This window comes from Mus pahari, chromosome X, assembly GCF_900095145.1.
Source record: "Mus pahari chromosome X, PAHARI_EIJ_v1.1, whole genome shotgun sequence".
Taxonomy (NCBI): Eukaryota; Metazoa; Chordata; class Mammalia; order Rodentia; family Muridae; genus Mus; species Mus pahari.
In genome coordinates, this window is record NC_034613.1 from 144,323,720 (window position 1) to 144,341,995 (window position 18,276).

The 18,276-nt window shown below is 43.2% G+C and overlaps 1 protein-coding gene across 1 annotated transcript in view; it reads right to left on the bottom strand.

Moving 5' to 3' along the window:
* Window positions 1–137: 137 nt before the first annotated feature.
* Egfl6 (EGF like domain multiple 6) overlaps window positions 138–18,276 on the bottom strand; it is a 61,645-nt gene continuing 43,506 nt past the window's right edge. The window contains exons 7-11 of the mRNA XM_021188832.2: window positions 16,438–16,758; window positions 14,030–14,110; window positions 8,848–8,952; window positions 3,861–4,126; window positions 138–745 (exon numbers count right to left, since the gene is read on the bottom strand). Of these exons, the coding sequence (XP_021044491.1) occupies window positions 635–745; window positions 3,861–4,126; window positions 8,848–8,952; window positions 14,030–14,110; window positions 16,438–16,758 (884 nt within the window). The 3' untranslated portion in view covers window positions 138–634. The remainder of the gene's footprint in view (window positions 746–3,860; window positions 4,127–8,847; window positions 8,953–14,029; window positions 14,111–16,437; window positions 16,759–18,276) is intronic.

An 18,276-nucleotide genomic window follows, 5' to 3' on the forward strand; every position in this document is an offset into this window, starting at 1 on the left:
AAATCTCTGTTTAATGTCATTGTTTCCAAGAAGTACCTTGAAAGTTAAACAATTTAAAAAAATTAATTTACTTCGTGTGTGTGTGTGTGTGTGTGGTGTATGCATGTATAGCATACGTATGAAAGTGTCCACAAAGGCCAGAAGGATATTCTCTGGAACTGGAGTTACAGATAGTTGTAAGCTGCCATGTGGATGCTGGAAATTGATCCTAGGTCCTTGAGAGAAATGAACACTTAACCACTGGGTCATTTTCCCAGCCCCAACAATTAACCATTTATCTGTACTTATCATTTTCTGTTGTCATTATTCTATGTTGTTACATAGGAAAGTTCACTAACTTATGTAGGAAGAGCAGACATACAGGGCAGGGGGAGACGGGCTGGCATGTCTACATTTTGTGATAAAATGTGGAAAATTCAGAAACAAATGAGAAGGCACAGTGGTACTGTATATAAGGCAAGTCTTAGTACATTTGATACAAAAAAGGCATCTTATGATAATATTTCTGTTGGAACATTACACATTGTCAGATTGTATTTATAAAATGGAAGAGTCCTAGGCTGTTCTATAAAAAGATACCCTGGAGAAATGACATTTAAAAAGCCACATATGAAGCTATAAAGGACAGGGACATTCAACCCTCCACAGATAAAAAGTCCTCTGGACACAAGCCTGACACCAGCCAGACTCCATCCACTGCAATCTCTCCAGCTTTGCCTTTGCCACGCTCAGCTTCAAAAATGACCTAAGAAGAGAGAGAGAGAGAGAGAGAGAGAGAGAGAGAGAGAGAGAGAGAGAGAGAGAGAAGGTTACTTCACAGCAATGATGTTAGCAAACTATTGAACAGCTGTTAGCAAGGACTAAACTTGTCTTTCTACTGTATAGAAATTGCCTTTCATATGATTACATAGAATCATGTTGATTATACAGCAATGTGTTTCCTACATTCTAAGTTCTCATGGTGAGGATTCTGTTCAGTGAAGATAGGCTCACAGCAAACTCTGAAGGATTCTCAAAAGTCCTGTAATTCTGAAGAGGGAACTTTTGGAATTGTCATGTAAAGAAATGAAGTAAAAACAATGAAAGATCTTTTATTGTTTACTTTTAAATTTTATTTCTTTGTGTGTGCGCACACAGGTGTGCGTGTCTGTGTGTTTCTGTGTGTCGGTTTATGTATGTGTGTCTGTGTATATCTCTGTCTGTGTGTGTGTGTGTGTGGTGTGTGTGTGTCTGTGTGTATGAGTCTGTGTGTATGTGTGGTGTGTGTGTCTGTGTATTAGTGTGTCTCTGTGTGTATGTGTCTCTGTGTGTGTGCCTGAATATGTGTGTATGTGTGTGTGTGCATGTATGTGTCTCTGTGTGTGTGTGGTGTCTCTGTATGTTTATGAGTCTCTCTGTGTGTGTCTGTGTTTGTGTGTATGTGTGTGCGTGTGTGTCCATGTATGTGTCTCTCTGTATGTGTGTGGTGTGTGTCTCTGTGTGTTTATGTGTCTGTCTGTCTGTGTGTGTGTGTGTGTGGTGTACGTGTCTCTCTCTGTTTGTGTCTGTGTATGTGTGTGTGGGGTGTGTGTGTATGAGTCTGTGTGTGTGTCTGTGCCTCTGTGTGTGTGGTAGGTGTGTCTTTGTCTGTGTGTATGAGTCTCTGTGTGTGTTTTTGTGTGTGTCTGTGCATGAGTATGTGTGTCTGTGTGTATATGTGTCACTGTGTATGTGTCTCTGTGTGTGTGTGTGTGTGTGTGTGGTATGTGTGTCTGTGTGTATGTGTCTGTATCTGGGTGTATGAGTCTCTCTGTGTGGGGGTGTTGTGTGTGGTGTGTTTGTGTGTGTGTGTGTATGAGTATGTGTGTCTCTGTGTATATGTGTCTCTCTGTGTCTGTCTGTGTGTGGTGTGTGTCTGTGTGTCTGTATATGTGTTTACGTGTGTGTCTGTGTGTGTGTCTGTGCCTGTGTATGTGTGTGTATGTGTCTCTCTGTGTGTGTGGTGTATGTTTCTGTATGTTTATGTGTCTGTGTGTCTGAGTATGCGTGTCTGTGTGTGTGCATGTCTGTGTATATGTATATATGTGTCGGTGACTGTGTGTATGTCTGTGTGTGTGTCTGTGTCTGTGTGTATGTGTCTGTGTATGTGTCTATGTGTGGTGTATGTGTGTCTGTATATGTGTGTGTGATGTGTGTCTCTGTGTGTGTTCATATGAGAGCAGATGTCCATTATGTATCCAAGGATTCTCTTGCCCTGCCTATCCTCCAGTGTCTATCTCTGAGCACTGTAATTACTGGCATGTCCCACCATGCATGGTTTATGCAATGCTGGGGACTGAGCCCAGGGTTTTGTGCATGTGAGCCAATCCCTCTACCAACTGAGCAACCCAGGCCCACTCTTTGTTCTCCTATTATGTGATTACTGGCCTTTCTCTTTCAAGAAACAGCTTCTGTCAAGGTGCTCCAAACTCAGCAAACTCTTCATCATTTTATCCTATTTGTTCTTTATCAAATTCATTAACCAACTTCCTCTTAGAAGAGTTTCCTTTTCCTTTATCAAACTCATTTCTACAGTAAAAGATTAACTCGGTAGGTCTGAGTTGTCCAAAATCTCAACATTTGAAAGAAGGCTTTGCCTTTGACTGCTTACTGAGAGCCAGCCTCCAAGCCCTTGAAACTACTTAGGAGTGCTGTAACCTTTAGCCCAGTCAGATGGTCTGTGTTCAGAATGTTATTTACGATAGGGGCCTTGGGTTGCATGATATCAGTATAGCCTTTGGGAATGCTAGAGACCAAATAACTAAGGTCAGCCATGCTGGCAATGGTGTGGGCGGCAGATAGACCCATATGAATAGCTTTGAGGGCTTGGAGAGATAGCTCAGTGATAAAGTGCTCAGCTTTGTAAGCAGATGGACCTGAGTTTAATCCCCAGAATGCAGGTCAAAAAGCCCTGCGTAGCCATGTGCACTTGTAATTCCAGTGCTGAGGAAACAGAGGCAGGTGGATCCCCCAGGCTTGCTTGTCAGCTGATCTGCTATACTTGGCAAGTTTAAGGCCCTTCTGGGGAAATAAAGTGGATAGGTCTGAGTAACAATAGCTGAGGTGGCTCAACTCCTAACTATGGCCTTCACATTAACAGAGACACACATACACACATATCACACAGACACACACAGACACACAGACACACACACGAAAGAGAGAGAGAGAGAGAGAGAGAGAGAGAGAGAGAGAGAGAGAGAGAGAGAGAGATCTGGGCAAGCTTCCCCGGTGTGCAATACGTTGTGGGTCTTGCCTTATGTGGTTGCTGGGAAAATTAAGATCTGCTCAGAGGTCTACCAGGCAAGGAAAACTATAAGCTTCTGTCTGGTCCTTCCTGGTCTCTGCTTATATCCCATTTTCTCCTTGTTGATTTTAATGTATATAAACAACAACTGTAAATGTAACCGTTTTTATCAGTTCTACGAGACCTTCTAAAGGTTCACCCCTAACACACACACACACACACACACACACACACACACACACACACCCTATAGTGGTCTTGAGAATTCCTGAAAACAGTCACCCCCTTCAGTTCAGTTAAAACAACCTTAAAATAGTTATATTCAGTCTGCCATTTATTGAGCAAGTTCCACACAAAGAATAGGTGGGAAATCTTTTTCCTGGAGTGTTTACTTTTTTAAAACGTATTAAAGAATTCATAGCCTGGTTTTCATGGAAGTTAGTAAGAGGAGCCAGACACACAAATACCCTCATTAGTGATGCCGATTAGACAACTCTTGCTATTTTTGGACTCCTAAGACCTATAGACATCAGTAAGTAGTCTGTTGAATCATTGAAAAAGCAAAATGTAAATATGGAATTCCTTCCCCACTTACACTTTTGGTAGTATCCATCCCTTGGTACAACTGGATTTTTCCTGTCCTCCACCTTCCATCCTCATTTTTAGTCTCTTCCCATGCCAGGGCATTGTTGCTATTTTTCACGAATACTCGAAGTTTTCCTACTTTGTCCCCAGCCAGGCGGTAATCAAAGAGCAAACAGAAGTTGCTTTGGGGTGTCAAGTTGGGAAGGAGAAGTTTCAATCGGCCAATATTCTTCTTGTGCCCTGCCAGTGCAGGGACTGCCATATAGTAACCAACATCTTTAAGAGAATAAAAGGCTGTGATAAAGGGTCTGACGATCACACATAGACTAGCTAGAAAAATGAACAACAGTCTCCCATAGAAGTGCTGAGGTCTTTTACATTTCAATAGATCAGTTACACAAATATGAGCAGTGTAGATTGAGACTTGAACTCTTTTCCAACATAGAGAAGAGATCTAAGGGTCAGAAAGCTGAGGAATTTTCCACATCCATAAGAATAGTCAGTACGAACTGAAGGTGATTTGCAGCTAATGAGTTCTAGAACACTTCCACCGTGATTAGTTGACTCTTAGGATGCATTTTCCACTGAACCAATGATATGTAGTGTATGACTGGCTTATGCTGTTGCTGAGACAAAACATCCTAGTAAAAGCAACTTAAGGGAGGATTTAGTGTGGCTCACAGGTTCAAGGATATGTAGAGCCCATGGTGGTGGAGGAATGTGGGTGTGGGAAAGGCAGCCTGATTCCTGGTTGAGCTAAGGCTAGGAACCCCGGTAATTCTAAAGGTGTTTTGCTTGATTCCCAGGCACCAGGCCCCTGTCACTAGTTGCAGCCTCCTAATAGATTTGTGGCCATCAGTCACTTAAGGGCAAAACTCCAAGCCTCCACACAGGTAGAGGACATGTAGGCTCAAGACAGATCTCCATTTTAATGAGGTACCTAAAGGCCTGGAGGCTTAGTCAATAAGCTTTCTTTCCCAGGCACTCCTCCCTGCAAAAGGTATTTAACCTCAGGCCAACCCTGAGAAGTGGGGTATGACTTCACTCATCCACTTTCTGCCATGACAATAAATATCTTAAAACCATGGACTGGGGAGGCAGAGGCAGGCGGATTTCTGAGTTTGAGGCCAGCCTGGTCTACAAAGTGAGGTCTACAGGGCTATACAGAGAAACCCTGTCTCACCCCCCCGCAAAAAAAAAACCACAAAAAAACAAAAACTATGGACTGCCTCTTTTCCTCGGGATGCGCCATGGGGAGCCATGGAGAAGGCTTTCATCTATAGAGCCGCTCCCATAGAAGGCCTCTCTGAGCTCCCAGTCATGGCTACCACCAAATCAAGTCTAAGCTCAGAGGACTCTCCTCCAAGGAACCAGCAGGAACTTCCCTCTTTTTCCCTTTTGGCCCCAGGCTAGATCCAGCCTGTAAGGGTGTGGGGGCCTCCATTCTCAGCTCTCCCTTGGCAAACAGCTGCGCCTGGGTGTCTGAGACCCTGAGAACCAAATGGCTCCAGCCTCGTCAAAGGCCCAGGGACCCCCGAACCAGCTCTGTCTGTCCCGTGCCTCAGACTGCACTTCCCTACAGCCCAACACCCACCCAGTGGCAGCGTGGGAGTAATCGAAGTCAAATTCCCGAGTCCCACCTCTCTGAGCAGCGGAGCCCTGTGGCAGAGTGGACATGGGACCCATAACTCTACTGAGGAAGACGTGACAGCAGGAGCTTGAGGCTGCCAGTTGCACTGCATTCACTATCAGGAAGTTATGATGACCACCCAAGCTCAGCTCCCTCTCTCCTTTTTATCTAGTCCTGGGCCCCAGCCCAAGGAATGGTGCTGACCTCATTCTGAGTGGATTTCCCCGTTGTCAGTGTAAAGCTAGATAATCAATCCAACATTGACATTCCGGAGGCTAACCTACTCTAGACAATCTTTCACAGGCATGTCAGGTGATTCCAGGTTTTATTAAGGTGACAATCAATATTAGCCATCACAGGTATGATGGCCATCTACTTGGGTAGATCTAGATAGAAATGTCTCATCAAAATACCCTTGACCCATCTTGTCCTAATGATTTCCTTTTTTTTTCCTATTTATTTATTATATGTAAGTACACTGTAGCTGTCTTCAGACACTCCAGAAGAGGGAAGTCAGATCTTGTTACGGATGGTTATGAGCCACCATGTGGTTGCTGGGATTTGAACTCCGGACCTTTGGAGGAGCAGTCGGGTGCTCTTACCCTCTGAGCCATCTCACCAGCCCGTCCTAATGATTTCTTGAGGCTCAACCACCATGTGTTAGCACATCGTTCTTGCGTTCTGATATAGGATCACCAGAGTTATATTTCCTTCTATGTTTACAAACTTTCTCAGTATCTCATAACCCGGGGAAGTGGACTTTTGTCTATCTCTACTCTTTTCATTGTGGCTTTGGTAAATCTAAGAAACTTTTTAAAATTATTATTTTATATATATGAACGCTTTATCTCTATATATTTTGTACATGGTCATACCTGGTGCCCTTAGGGGCCAGAAGAGGGCATTGGATCACCTGGAACTAGAATTACAGATGGTTGTTAGATGTCATGTAGGTGCTGGAAATCAAACCCAGGTCTTATGGAAGAACAGCCATTGCTCTTAACCACTGAGATATTTCTCCAGCCTTAACTAAAACAATTTTTACACAGCATGGTCTGAAGAAGTTGACAAGAAAGTATTCCCACAGAAGCTGGGAGGAAAACACTGGGGATAGCATGTAGTATTCTGGTACAATTACTGGAGACATTTGTGTGACCCTGGCTGATGTTGCCTTAGCTTTACTGGAGCCAGCCACTGGTGGGTCCTCTTCCCCAGGAAAAGCATAATTCTGCTAGGGTGGGCAAGGTGATCCTCAGGAACAAACATTTGAAAAAGAATAATACTGATATACTTAAAATCATTCTGGCAATGTGCAGTATCTTTGCTGTGTAAAACTCCCATGTTCCTAAGTGGCCAGACTTGCACTCTCTTGTTTCCATTTCTCCGTTTACATTGTTTAAAGTGTAATCTGAGGCTGGGACCTGAAAGAGATTTAAGGATGACAGAACATGTGGAATGCTAAGCCTAAGGTGTATGTAAATTAGCAAAACGCCCTATTTAAGGCCAGCTACTCTTTGGGTATTAGTCAAAGTCAGACATGTGCTATTATTAAAGAGCTTTATCCCTTATTCATCTCTAACTGTGATGAGTTATTTCTCAATGGGATGGCATACTATTTCTATAACAGCATCACCAAAGTTTGTAACCTGTGATGGTTAATATTGATTGTCATTTTAGAATCGCCTATGAGACAAGCCTCTGGGCAAGCTGTAAGAGAATGTCTAGGGTAGATTAGCCTTTGGAATGTCTGTGGGATTATCTAAGCTTCAATTGGATGGGAAAATCTACTCAGAATGGGGGCAGCACCATTCCTTGGGCTAGGGCCCAGGACTGAATCAAAAAGAAAGAGGAGGATGAGCAAGAACATTCATCAAGCAAAACTCCAGGATGCCTGGTGAAGTTTGAATGTCAAAAAAACAACATGTTTAATTCATACTAAGAAGTCTATTTATCTCAAATGAAGGCATCCTGTACTTTATCCAGTAAACCTCTCTTCTGTGAGCTCTTCAATCCCAGCTAAAGCCTACTTTCAGCTTTCCTTGAGGGTTCATCCCTCCAACAATAGTAATGTATCCGATTTTTCTCATGTACATTTAGCTTTGTAGGGGAAAACAAGGCTATGCAGAGATCTGGTGGAGCTGTTGGAAGGGAGAAGTTATGATGTGAGTGCCCGAGAAGCTGAGAACATAGGGGTCATTAGCAAATTGAGTGTTTGCAAATAGAAGACTTCTCATTGGCGGGAGATTCCATGTAAGACAATGCTGACCAGATGAGCTGTCGTCAATTTGAGGGTCCCTCAGTGCTACAGCTTGGGTAGCACCAATATCTACAATCCCATGATGAAAAAAGGAGAATCTTGTGTTCATTTTCAAGACAGTTTCTCCAAAGATGTATTCCATCTTGTTAAACTTGTCCTTGAATCTTTAGTGATGGGCCCACTAGAATGACTAATGTGTGGGATATATTCTTTTTACCCCAATTGCTAGCTCTAACAGGGGTTCTTGGTAGAGATCAAAGTTTTCTGACTGCAGGTGCAGGTTTGCAAGGAAATATTTTGGGAAGGAATTTGTCCCAAGGAATATGTTTTAACTCAAGGCTGAGCCTGCATATCCCAAAGGAAATATAATTCTACTGGTAAGGACATGGAGTCTGGAGATGTATAGCAGTTATTCCAGTTACATAGCTGGCCTTTATGAGATCAGGATTCAATATGTGTTCCAAATAGTGTCTGCAAGCCAAGTACTCCACCCAAGGGGGAGCCAGGGCCCATCAACAAAGTTGAAGCAGACACCACAAAAGCCAGAAAGTTTATGGCTCAGAACTAATGTTGAGAACAATCCAAGGCCAGGTGGTCAGAATGAATTCCTTGGATAACAGAAAGGATGAGAAAGTCTTGAGTTTAGGTCATTAACTTTACACTCATAGTGGTTTTGATCCTCATCGGAGAGATAACTCTACTATAACTCCAGTGTAGATAGAGGTCTCATTACCTTTAAAAGATTTATTTTCTATCAAAAAGCAAAATGAAAACTACAGAGGACTGTGGCTGGCAAGCTGGCAAAAAGGGAGTTCTCAGAGACCCCCTCAGCCCTCCCACCTTCCTCTCCTTCCCATCTCCCTCTCTCAGAAAGAAGAGGGTAAATATAAGAGGCATGCTGGCACCCATTTCCTGGGTCCTGTGGGAAAGAAAAGGATGGGGAGGAAGTCAATGCTATACCAAGTTACTCATCCATCTGAGGCCACCGGAAGGTCAAAGGTTCCCAAAGGTGGTAAACAACAGTGATCTAAGCAGGGACAGGAATTAGCATCCATTAAGTAGCAACAACCCTCTCTACTCCTAGAATGAGTGGTAGTGAAATTTCAATACCATTGTCTCGATCAGCAGGATGCCAGTCAAAGTCATCTTCTCTATCCTGTTTCCAATCACAGGCTCCAAGATCAAAGCTGCAGTCAGCTGAGATGTTTAAGTCTGCTATTTAAAAAAAAAGGTAGAAAGAAAACAAACAAACACAGATCAGAACCATTAAGAACATTACAAAAGTAGCTAATTTGCAGCTCTGGAAGGGTATTTCATGGGTTTAGGTGAGTAGACTATAGATCATATTAATTGGCAAACTTGCAGGGGTAGATTACACCAGATACACTATTTTTTTTTTAGACTTTAAAATTTTATGTGTTTACATGTTTTGTCTGCAGGTACATTTGTGCACCATGTGTGTGCCTGGTGCCCATGGAGGAGAGGGCATTATTATCTCCTGGCACTGGAGTTACAAATGATTGTGAGCCACCATGTGGATGGGAACAGAAGCCGGGTCCTCTGCAAGAGCAGCACTTGCACTTAACCCACCGAGCCATCTCTCCACATACCCTATTTTTTGAGTTACATCTATAAAGGCATGCTCAACAAATTCTGTTGTAATCTTCGAGAATAAAACTGTAGGGGCTAGAAAGATGGCTCCGCAAAGCGGGGAATGAAACAGGCTGTTTACAAAACTCAAGCCAGAGACTGAAAACAAAGCTCAGGAAACAAGTGTTTGTGGGATGCTCAGACATACGTAGGACATCTAAGTCACACCCCTCTCTACAAGGTTCAGGTATTCGGTAATAGTGAGATAAAGCAGACCAACACATGCATCAAACCATTACTTCCCCTGCCCTACACCACCTCCAAACCAGATAGCTATAGGCCCTGTGCCCCTAAGGTAGTGACTCTCAACATTCCTAATGCTGCAACCCTTTAATACAGTTAGTTCCTCATGGTGTCGGGACCCCTGGCCCCACCAACCATAAATCATTTTGTTGCTACTTCATAACTATAAACTTGTTATTGTTATGAATCATAATATACATAGCTGATATGCAGGATATCTGATATGTAACCCTGTGAGAGGTTGAGAACCACTTGTCTTAAGGCCTTCTAGAAGTATTCAAATGATCCAATCTTATATGGTCTCTCCTGCCCTGTCCTCCTTGCCTTTACTCTTACAGAAACCTTAAAGACCTTTGGCCTAGTTTTCCACTAGGTCCTCCCCTTGCTCAGTGTGTCCCCCTTCTCCTGAGAGTGTACATAATAAATCACAGTTTCAATGGCTTTGGCCTCATGTTGTCACATAGTCACCTCCACTAATGAAAATCCAATGGGCATTTCATGATTCCAATCAACACTCTTTTGTTAGACATTTGCCAGGAGCATATTGGATCAAATAGGCTGACCTACTGACGGGTTTGAACATGTTTCATTTTGTTGTTGTTATTTGTTATGGCACAGTGGCTGTGGAGTTCAGATGTATCAGAGGAATATGCAGGGACTCAGCCAGCACAGGATTTGAACCAGTGTCGCAGGTTACCTTTACGTATAGCAGAGGTCTGCAAGCTAGCACCTTGGCCTACTGTCTATTTTGTAAAGTCGTATGGTAGCACACCTTTCCGCTTACTTATATGGTAATCTTCTTCCCTTAAGCTACAAGGACAAAGGGACCCTTGAGCTACAGGGACCAGATGGCTCCCAAGGCTTCACCTGCTTGCTCTCTGGCCCTTTCTACAGAAGAGTGTGCTGACTCATGAAGTAAGATAAGGGTAAGACAGCACTGTGAAAGAGGTCAAAGGCCGAGGGGCTTCTGATTTAAAACCAAGGCTGGTCTCTCATGTCGATTTGAGGGATTTAGCTGCTTATGCCAAAGGATCAACAAACATAAAGAGGATAAGCAGCCCCCCTTTCTCTCCCCAACTGGCCGAAACCCACCACCTCGTAGATCAGAATGGTTGCCAACTTACAGAATTCTGCTTGCCACCGCCTCCAGCATGCTGGGATTAGCATGTTGTGCACTATCTTGATAGGCTGCCCTTTTCTTTGTTTTGTTTTTGTTTGCTTGCTTGTTTTTTGAGACAAGGTTATTCTGTATAGCATTAGCTTCCCTGGAACTAACTCTGTAGGCTGGACTGGCCTCAAACTCACAGAGATCCGCCTGCCTCTGTCTCCCGAGTGCTGAGATTAAAGGTGTGTGCCACCGCTGCTCAGCTTCTTAAAATTGTTTTAAGTTATATTTTAACTATGCATGGGAAGGCTATAAGACAGTCTGTGGACGTCAGCTCTGTCCTTCCCCCATGTGGTTCTTGGGTATCAAAATCAGGTCATCAGACTTGGTGGCAGGTACTTTTTTACGTTCTGAGCCATCTTGCTAGGCCATACATTGGTTTTTGTTAGTGTGTTTGTTTGACTCATCTCAATTTGCCAAATGTTTTTTTTCCTCCACAAACATCATGTTATTTAATTTGATTATCAAAAATATCTAAAAAAAAAAAAAAAAAGAAAGAAAGAAAGAAAAGAAAAGAAAAAAGCCAGGAGGTGGTGGCACATGCCTTTAATCCCAGCACTAGGGAGGCAGAGGCAGGCCGATTTCTGAGTTAGAGGCCATCCTGGTCTACAAAGTGAGTTCCAGGACAGCCAGGGCTACACAGAGAAACCCTGTCTCGAAAAAACCAAAAACCAAAAATCAAAAAAAAAAATTACCATTGGGCCTTCAATAAATCTAAAATTCCTAGGTGATTTATCCAGGCTTCACAGACACTGAATACTAGAACTGAGCCTGCAATCAAACTGAGACCTATATGACTGTCCAATTTATACAGGTTGAGTTTGGCTTTGCGATCGGACAGCATTAAAAGGAGGCGGACTATCTTATCAGAGGCAATACGATGAGGATCTTAAAGGGAAAGAGGCTTTCTTTTAAAACTTGGAGAGGGGCTTCGTTAAGAGGGGCAGCCTAAAGTAAAGAGAGAACCTAAGGGAAAAGAAACACCGCTGCCACTGGGGCATGAGGGTGGCATGTCCAGAAGAGAAAAGGACTGTAGAACAACTCCTGCACAAAAAACCCGGCACATTCTTTTGAACTGGTAGGAAGTTGCATACCAGGAGCCTTTTAATTCAGTATGGCCTATGTGACAAAGAACATGGCAGCCAGGTGGTGGTGGCACACACTTTTAATCTAGCTCTTGGGAGGCAGAGGCACACAGATCTCTAAGTTTGAAGCCAGTTTGGTCTACAGAGCCTGTTCCAGGATAGCCAGGGCTACACAGAGAGAAAAGAAAAACCATGGAAAAGTGGAAGAGTCAGGTTCTGGGTAAGACTACACATTAGGGGTTGATGGGCACAGCAAGGCCTCTTCACTCTGTTTCAGGAGAAGTACAGGGGTGTGTGGCTGGGAGATCTGGCCTCCTACAGTGCCTTGCCAGTATCCTAAAGTGATCAGTTTCTTAAAGGGGCAGGCCCGTGATCTAGATGTGATAAGTTGAATGGGAATTATTTGGGAAGAGGGATAGGACCAGAGAGAGTGGGAGGGGCAAAAGGAAGGGTAATAGGAATGGAAATGATCCAAAGATATTATAAGCATGTGTAAAAATGTCATAATGACACTCATTATTGTGTACAATACATGCATGCTAATAAAAATGTTTTAAATGAACTACTATTTAAATACTGGTGGTTAGGAGTAAAGGGATTGCTTCCTGGCCTGATATAAGTGTCTTTTATCACAGAGGAAAGGATGCTGAGATAACCTACAGTGGATTTGGCCTGTAGTCATGGTAACAAAACAAACAGACTATTACAGTGATGGCTAGGTCTACAGTAGTGGCAACACAATCATTAATAGTCCTTAGTAGTGGGAGAAGGTCATAGAACTCTCACCTAGGATTCCAGACATCTACTCCCTCTTGAGCCCCTCCCTTGGGAGACACTAGAGTAGACAGGCCCTGAAAAACAGGCAGGACCCCATTATACAGCTTTTTTGACATTATCACCGATGAAGTGGGACCTCTCAGTGATAAAGCTATTTTTTCACTCACTCATACTTCCTTAAATGAGTCAAATAAAACCATTGTTCCACCAACTTGCGTAGAATGGTTGCTTTGGCCTGTCATTAGTGCCACATCTAGAGTGAATAAATGTCTGCTTATTCATGTCTCCCCAGGATAAGGAACACAGCACTGTTTCTGTGTGCCATGACATAGTGAGTTTTCTCTTGGCTGTTTAGGATTGAAGCAGTAATTTCAACAAATGAATGATGATGCAGGAGAGAGTGAGCAAGCACAGACTCACTGGCTGCTTTTCTCTCTCTCCCAGGGGTTGATAAGAAAGTATGCTCTGCTTCTTGAAGTCCCTCCCCCTCATAGCTACAAGGTAAGTTTATATAGTACTATCTAGTGCCTGTCTCCATGCTGGCATGTAGGCCGGCCCAAGCTAGATCACATGGTATGAAGCTTAACTCCTTGAATCCTGTTTGCTCTCCAGTTTAAAGAGAAGGCTCTTTCTTCCGTCCTGTTAGGGCTCCTGGTGGCCATCTTGGTATTTCTCTTCTGAGCTGAACCATCTCTTTCCTGCTTTGGGGCATCATCTAACAAAGGTCTTCCTGAAGGGTGATCTCATTTTAGCTCCTTCCCAGGAGCTCGCTACTGTTTTAAATTATAAAATGCTTAGAAAAAAAAAGCAGTAGTTACAGGAACAGGGAGTTTCCAGAAAGGAGCCAAATCTACACAGAACAGTCTACAAAGGCTACTTGAATTTCAGTGATTGCAGAAGGAGTTGGAATGTTGCAGATCGAGAGCCAAATTATTTTGAGCTAATTTTATTAATAGCCATTCATTGCCTACCTCTGTGTCTGACCTGAAATCTTTGTGACTACTGGGTAAATCTTTCTGGGGTGTATTTAATTTAGCAGACTCCTAGATTCCACAAGCCCCAAAGTTGAACATGCCATCAGAAAGTATGGGGGGGGGGTGGGATATAGCGGAGTTTTCCCTCACTTTGCTGGAACCTATCAACCTGGCATTTTCATCAATACATTTGAAAAAATGATTTGATTTATGACCTCTTTGTTCTTTGCCATAAAGTTCTAGGAAACTGCTACTACATTGGAACATGATGTTTGAGGTACCTGAAATCTTTTTTTTTTCTAGGACATGATCACTCCATTTATTCTCTTAGAACTGAGAGATGTTTTATTATAATAATAATAATAATTATTATTATTATTAAATGTTTCTATCATTACCTTTGTGCTTCAGTTTGGAATCTAGCTCTTTTCTTTGGACGTAGACCAGATCCAAATCCTCTGCTTCATTTACCTTAGGGGCTGATAAAGAACCTCGATCAGTTAGGAAAAAAAAAACCCCACATTCACCAAGAGATTAAACTTAGTGTCAGAACATAGGTTTGCCACAGAGTCTAAGGGCAAAACACGTTAGAGTTCCTCCCATTTCCTACCCAGTTTCCTCACCCAGAATAGTATTTTCGCAGGTCCCTCAGGTGAGCTCAATATCTACAGTCTGGCCACATTCCTTCTCACCAGGTATTAGAAACTCATCTCCGTAACATTTTCCACTAGTAAGGGCAATTATGTGACTGCTATACTGTTTCTGACCTAGATGAGCCTGTATCTGATTATCCCCTTGGTTAACTCCCCCTGGTATTTATCAACACAATCTCCAAGTCATATAGGCAAGAATACAATAGAAAGCAGAGCACCCAGAAAGAAGGAAATGAGGTCTCAGGATGAGGACTCAGGGTTAACACACAAACTGTCTTGGAGGGGCTGAGACCTATGGTGGGATCTGTATATCATCCTTTGTGAAGAGGGATATAGCAGCCGCCTGGTTCATGCAGAAAATTTAAGCTCTGCTGTAGTGTTTTGCTTCTGTCATTTTTTATTTGGGCTTAAAATCTTTTGACACAGAGTCTCACTACATAGCCCTCACTAGCCTAGAACTTGCTACACAGACCAAGGTGGTCTTAAATGTAGACAGATATGCCTACCCCTAGCTCCTCCATGCTGGAATCAAAGGAGAGCATAGCTGGGAATAGCTATTTTTGGGCTTATTATCAACATGCAATCATAATATTCTCATTTCATACAGTGAGTCCTTAAAAAGTGCCTTCCATAAAGAACAAAGGGAGGCTGGAGGGACTCATAAGGCCTCACCACTCCCATGAACTCCAGTGGCAGTTCATAGTCACCGAGAGACAGATGTTGTAAAGAATCCCTTAATCCCTCTGGTCACTGTCGATGTTCCCTCATAAGATTCGTGTGGGCTGGGTCATTGGACCCTCACCCAAGTTTCTGGCTGCTCCCTCCTGTAACTCCCAGACATTTGTATATAATTCTTCCCTAACTGCATGTCTCATGGTCTTGGGAGGTGATAGAGTATATAGGTCATGGGTGGTTAACTGAAGAGGGACTCCATCTATGCACTATGGGAAAGTTGTTACCCATGTGGAGGTGAGGCTTAATGGTGGTATGGCTGCTTTGGGGGTCACTCACCCTTGGGTTTCCCAGAGTGGTAGAGCCCATTTCGTACCTCTGGAAGATATTCTCTAGACCTTACAGAAGCAACTTACTTCTGAGGACCTGAGTGCCAAGCCATTTTTCTTTTTCTCATTTTAAAACCATTTCACCGCATGTTCTTCCTACTCTAATCCTAGCCCCTAATGGGTATATGTCAGCAGTCTGAGTGTGGGTATAGTACAGCATTTAGAAGGAAGAGCAAGAGATAGTAATCTTAGGTGATGACAAAGGACAGAGTACAGGCCAAAGGACAGGTAATGAGCAAAAACCAGAACACAGGTAAAAGGACAGGTGGTGAGGAGGACAGGATACAGGCAAGAGGGCACATGAGTCACAAAAGAGGATGTAATGCTATTTTTTCCAAGTTTCAACTCTGTCCCAGTATCTTCTCTTTTCTGTGGTGGATAAGTTCATAAAAATGTAATGGGTAACAAAAAATGAGAAGCCCAAAGCGAAGCCCCAGAGCTTCTGAATGGCCGTGAGAACTGGAGAGGGGCTCCCTGAGAGGTAAAGCTTTGGGACTACATAGCTCTTTAAGTGGCACCCTTAAATTCACTAAGTAATATTTTATTTTTTCCTTAGGAAAAAGTCTGTACGTTTCAGACTCATGGTATACAGAAAGGGAGCTAAGCTTGCTAAACTTGCTTCTCCTTCCTTCCTTCCTTCCTTCCTTCCTTCCTTCCTTCCTTCCTTCCTTCCTTCCTTCCTTCCTTCCTTTATTTTGTGTATGGGAATACATTATTGCTAACTTTAGACACATCAGAAGAGGGCATTGGATCCCATTACATATGGTTATGAGCCACCATGTGGTAACTGGGGTTTTTTTTTTTTTTCGAGACAGGGTTTCTCTGTGTAGTCCTGGCTGTCCTGGAACTCACTCTGTAGACCAGGCTGGCCTTGAACTCAGAAATCCGCCTGCCTCTGCCTCCCAAGTGTTGGGATTAAAGGCGTGCGCCATCACGCCCGGCTGCTGGAAGAGCTTTTAACCACCAAGCCATCTCTCCAGCCTCTAAGCCATCTCCTTTAAGGCAGGAAGTGTCTAGTCCTGTTTGTTGATTTGCCATGAGGAATCACATTCACTTTTTATAAAATGCAAGAACAACAAAAGTAATACTCACAGAATACGTCCCCTCGGAGGGTTCGCTCCTGTTCCACCTCGTTTCTCAGGGCTTTTTTCCCTTTCTCTTCTTCAAGCCTCTCTCTCTTTCCCTCTTCCTTCTTTTTTTGTTCTCCATCATAGTTTCTGCCCCTGGAAACACCCTCCTCAGAGCTGTAAGGCAAGTTGACCTTAGGGACGCGTGTACTGGTGGGTCTTGGGGTGACCATTTTAAGTTTCACCTTTTTCTTCATGGTGCGCTTGTGAGCCAGTAACTTCTTGATTCGGTCTTTGATGGTCCCAGGTGCTGTAAGTATTTCCTTCACAGAATGTTCAGGGATCACTGAGCCAAAAAGGAACACAGGAGAATTCCCATTTAGTTGAGGTCATTTATGAACAATAGACCATTTCGGAAGAGTTCAAGTGCAGGAAGTCAGTGCTTCCAGAATCAGCCCCAAGGAAGACCTCTAGAATACCCCCTTCAAGTCTCAGGGAATGTCATTGAAGACAGGGTAGAAAAATATGAGTGCCAGAGGATGAGGAACTATGCTGGCGAGCACTGTCCTCTGGATGTGACCTGGGTATTGCACATAGGAACTGACAGTGGCTATGGTAACCTGCGCAAGATGGAGCCTATTAACATTCCACTGTGGATGGAGGAAGGGCTTATGAGGCTTTACCTTCTCGGAGGAGCTGTTGGCAGTTGATGGCTACTGGGGGCAGGTGAGTCACTTTCCTCAATGGTGTAGATATTAGTAAACTGCCCAGCTTCAATAGATAACCTTCCCCCCATCCTATGATCATGGAAACAACTCGAATTGATTAAACTCAGTAGGTTACTGTCTCCCCCCCACCCCCAAGAAAAAGACAGAATCACAACCACAAAGACATGAAACTAGGAGGAAGACTTTAGAAAAAGATGCAGCGGGAGTGGGATGAGAGGCTAATGGGGTGTGTGTGTCAAAATGACCAAAATAATTAGATAAGTGTATGAAATTGTTAAAGAATAAAGAAAAGAAGTTTAAAAATTATCACGCAGGCCGGATCCTTTTCAAGGCTGGGCAGGCCACTTCTGTCTCTACTTCCTGCATCCCTGGCCACATATCGTTGCAAGTGAAGAACAGCAATGGATAAAAGAAGGGGAGAGTATCGGAACTGCCTGTGTTTAAAATTTGGAACATCATGTGAAAAGAGAGAATATTAAAGTCACTCCCCTTGTTCAGATTTAAAATACCATATGAAAGGAAGGAAGGTGGACTTAGCAGGGTTTTTGAGACCCATCCACAGAAGCCTATGTTATTTCTCCTCTAATAAAACACTGCTTTTTTATTTTTATTTTTTTGTGTGTGTGTCTTTTATAGCTTTCTTTAATTTATTTTTGTTTCTTTAATTCTTTTGGATCTACTCTGTTACATAATTTTTGGCTACAAGAATGGGGTCTGACTGGTTCTGGGTGGAGCCACGACTTTGCAATTCGTCAGGAAGATTCCAAGCTTCTCAACTACCTGGAGGCTTTCTGATAAAGAACGAAGATAAACACTCTGATCCCTTTTCAAGGGTTAGTTCAGCCCGGTGCTGGGTGCTGGTGGCGCCTTCAGTCTGAACACTCTGGGAAGCAGAGGCGGGCAGGGCAGTTCACTGAGTTTGAGGCTAGTGTCATCTACAGAGTTCCAGAATAGCCAGGGATACACAGAGAAACCTTATCTCAAAAAGCCAAGAAAAAAAAAAGTTAATTCAAAACAGGCCTGTCAGTTGGGGAGGAAAACACACCTCAGAGAAGCAGTCTATTCCAGAGACTTGATTATTCTTTTTTAGGTGAACATGCACACTAATGGAATTTTTTTTTTTTTTTTTTTTTTTT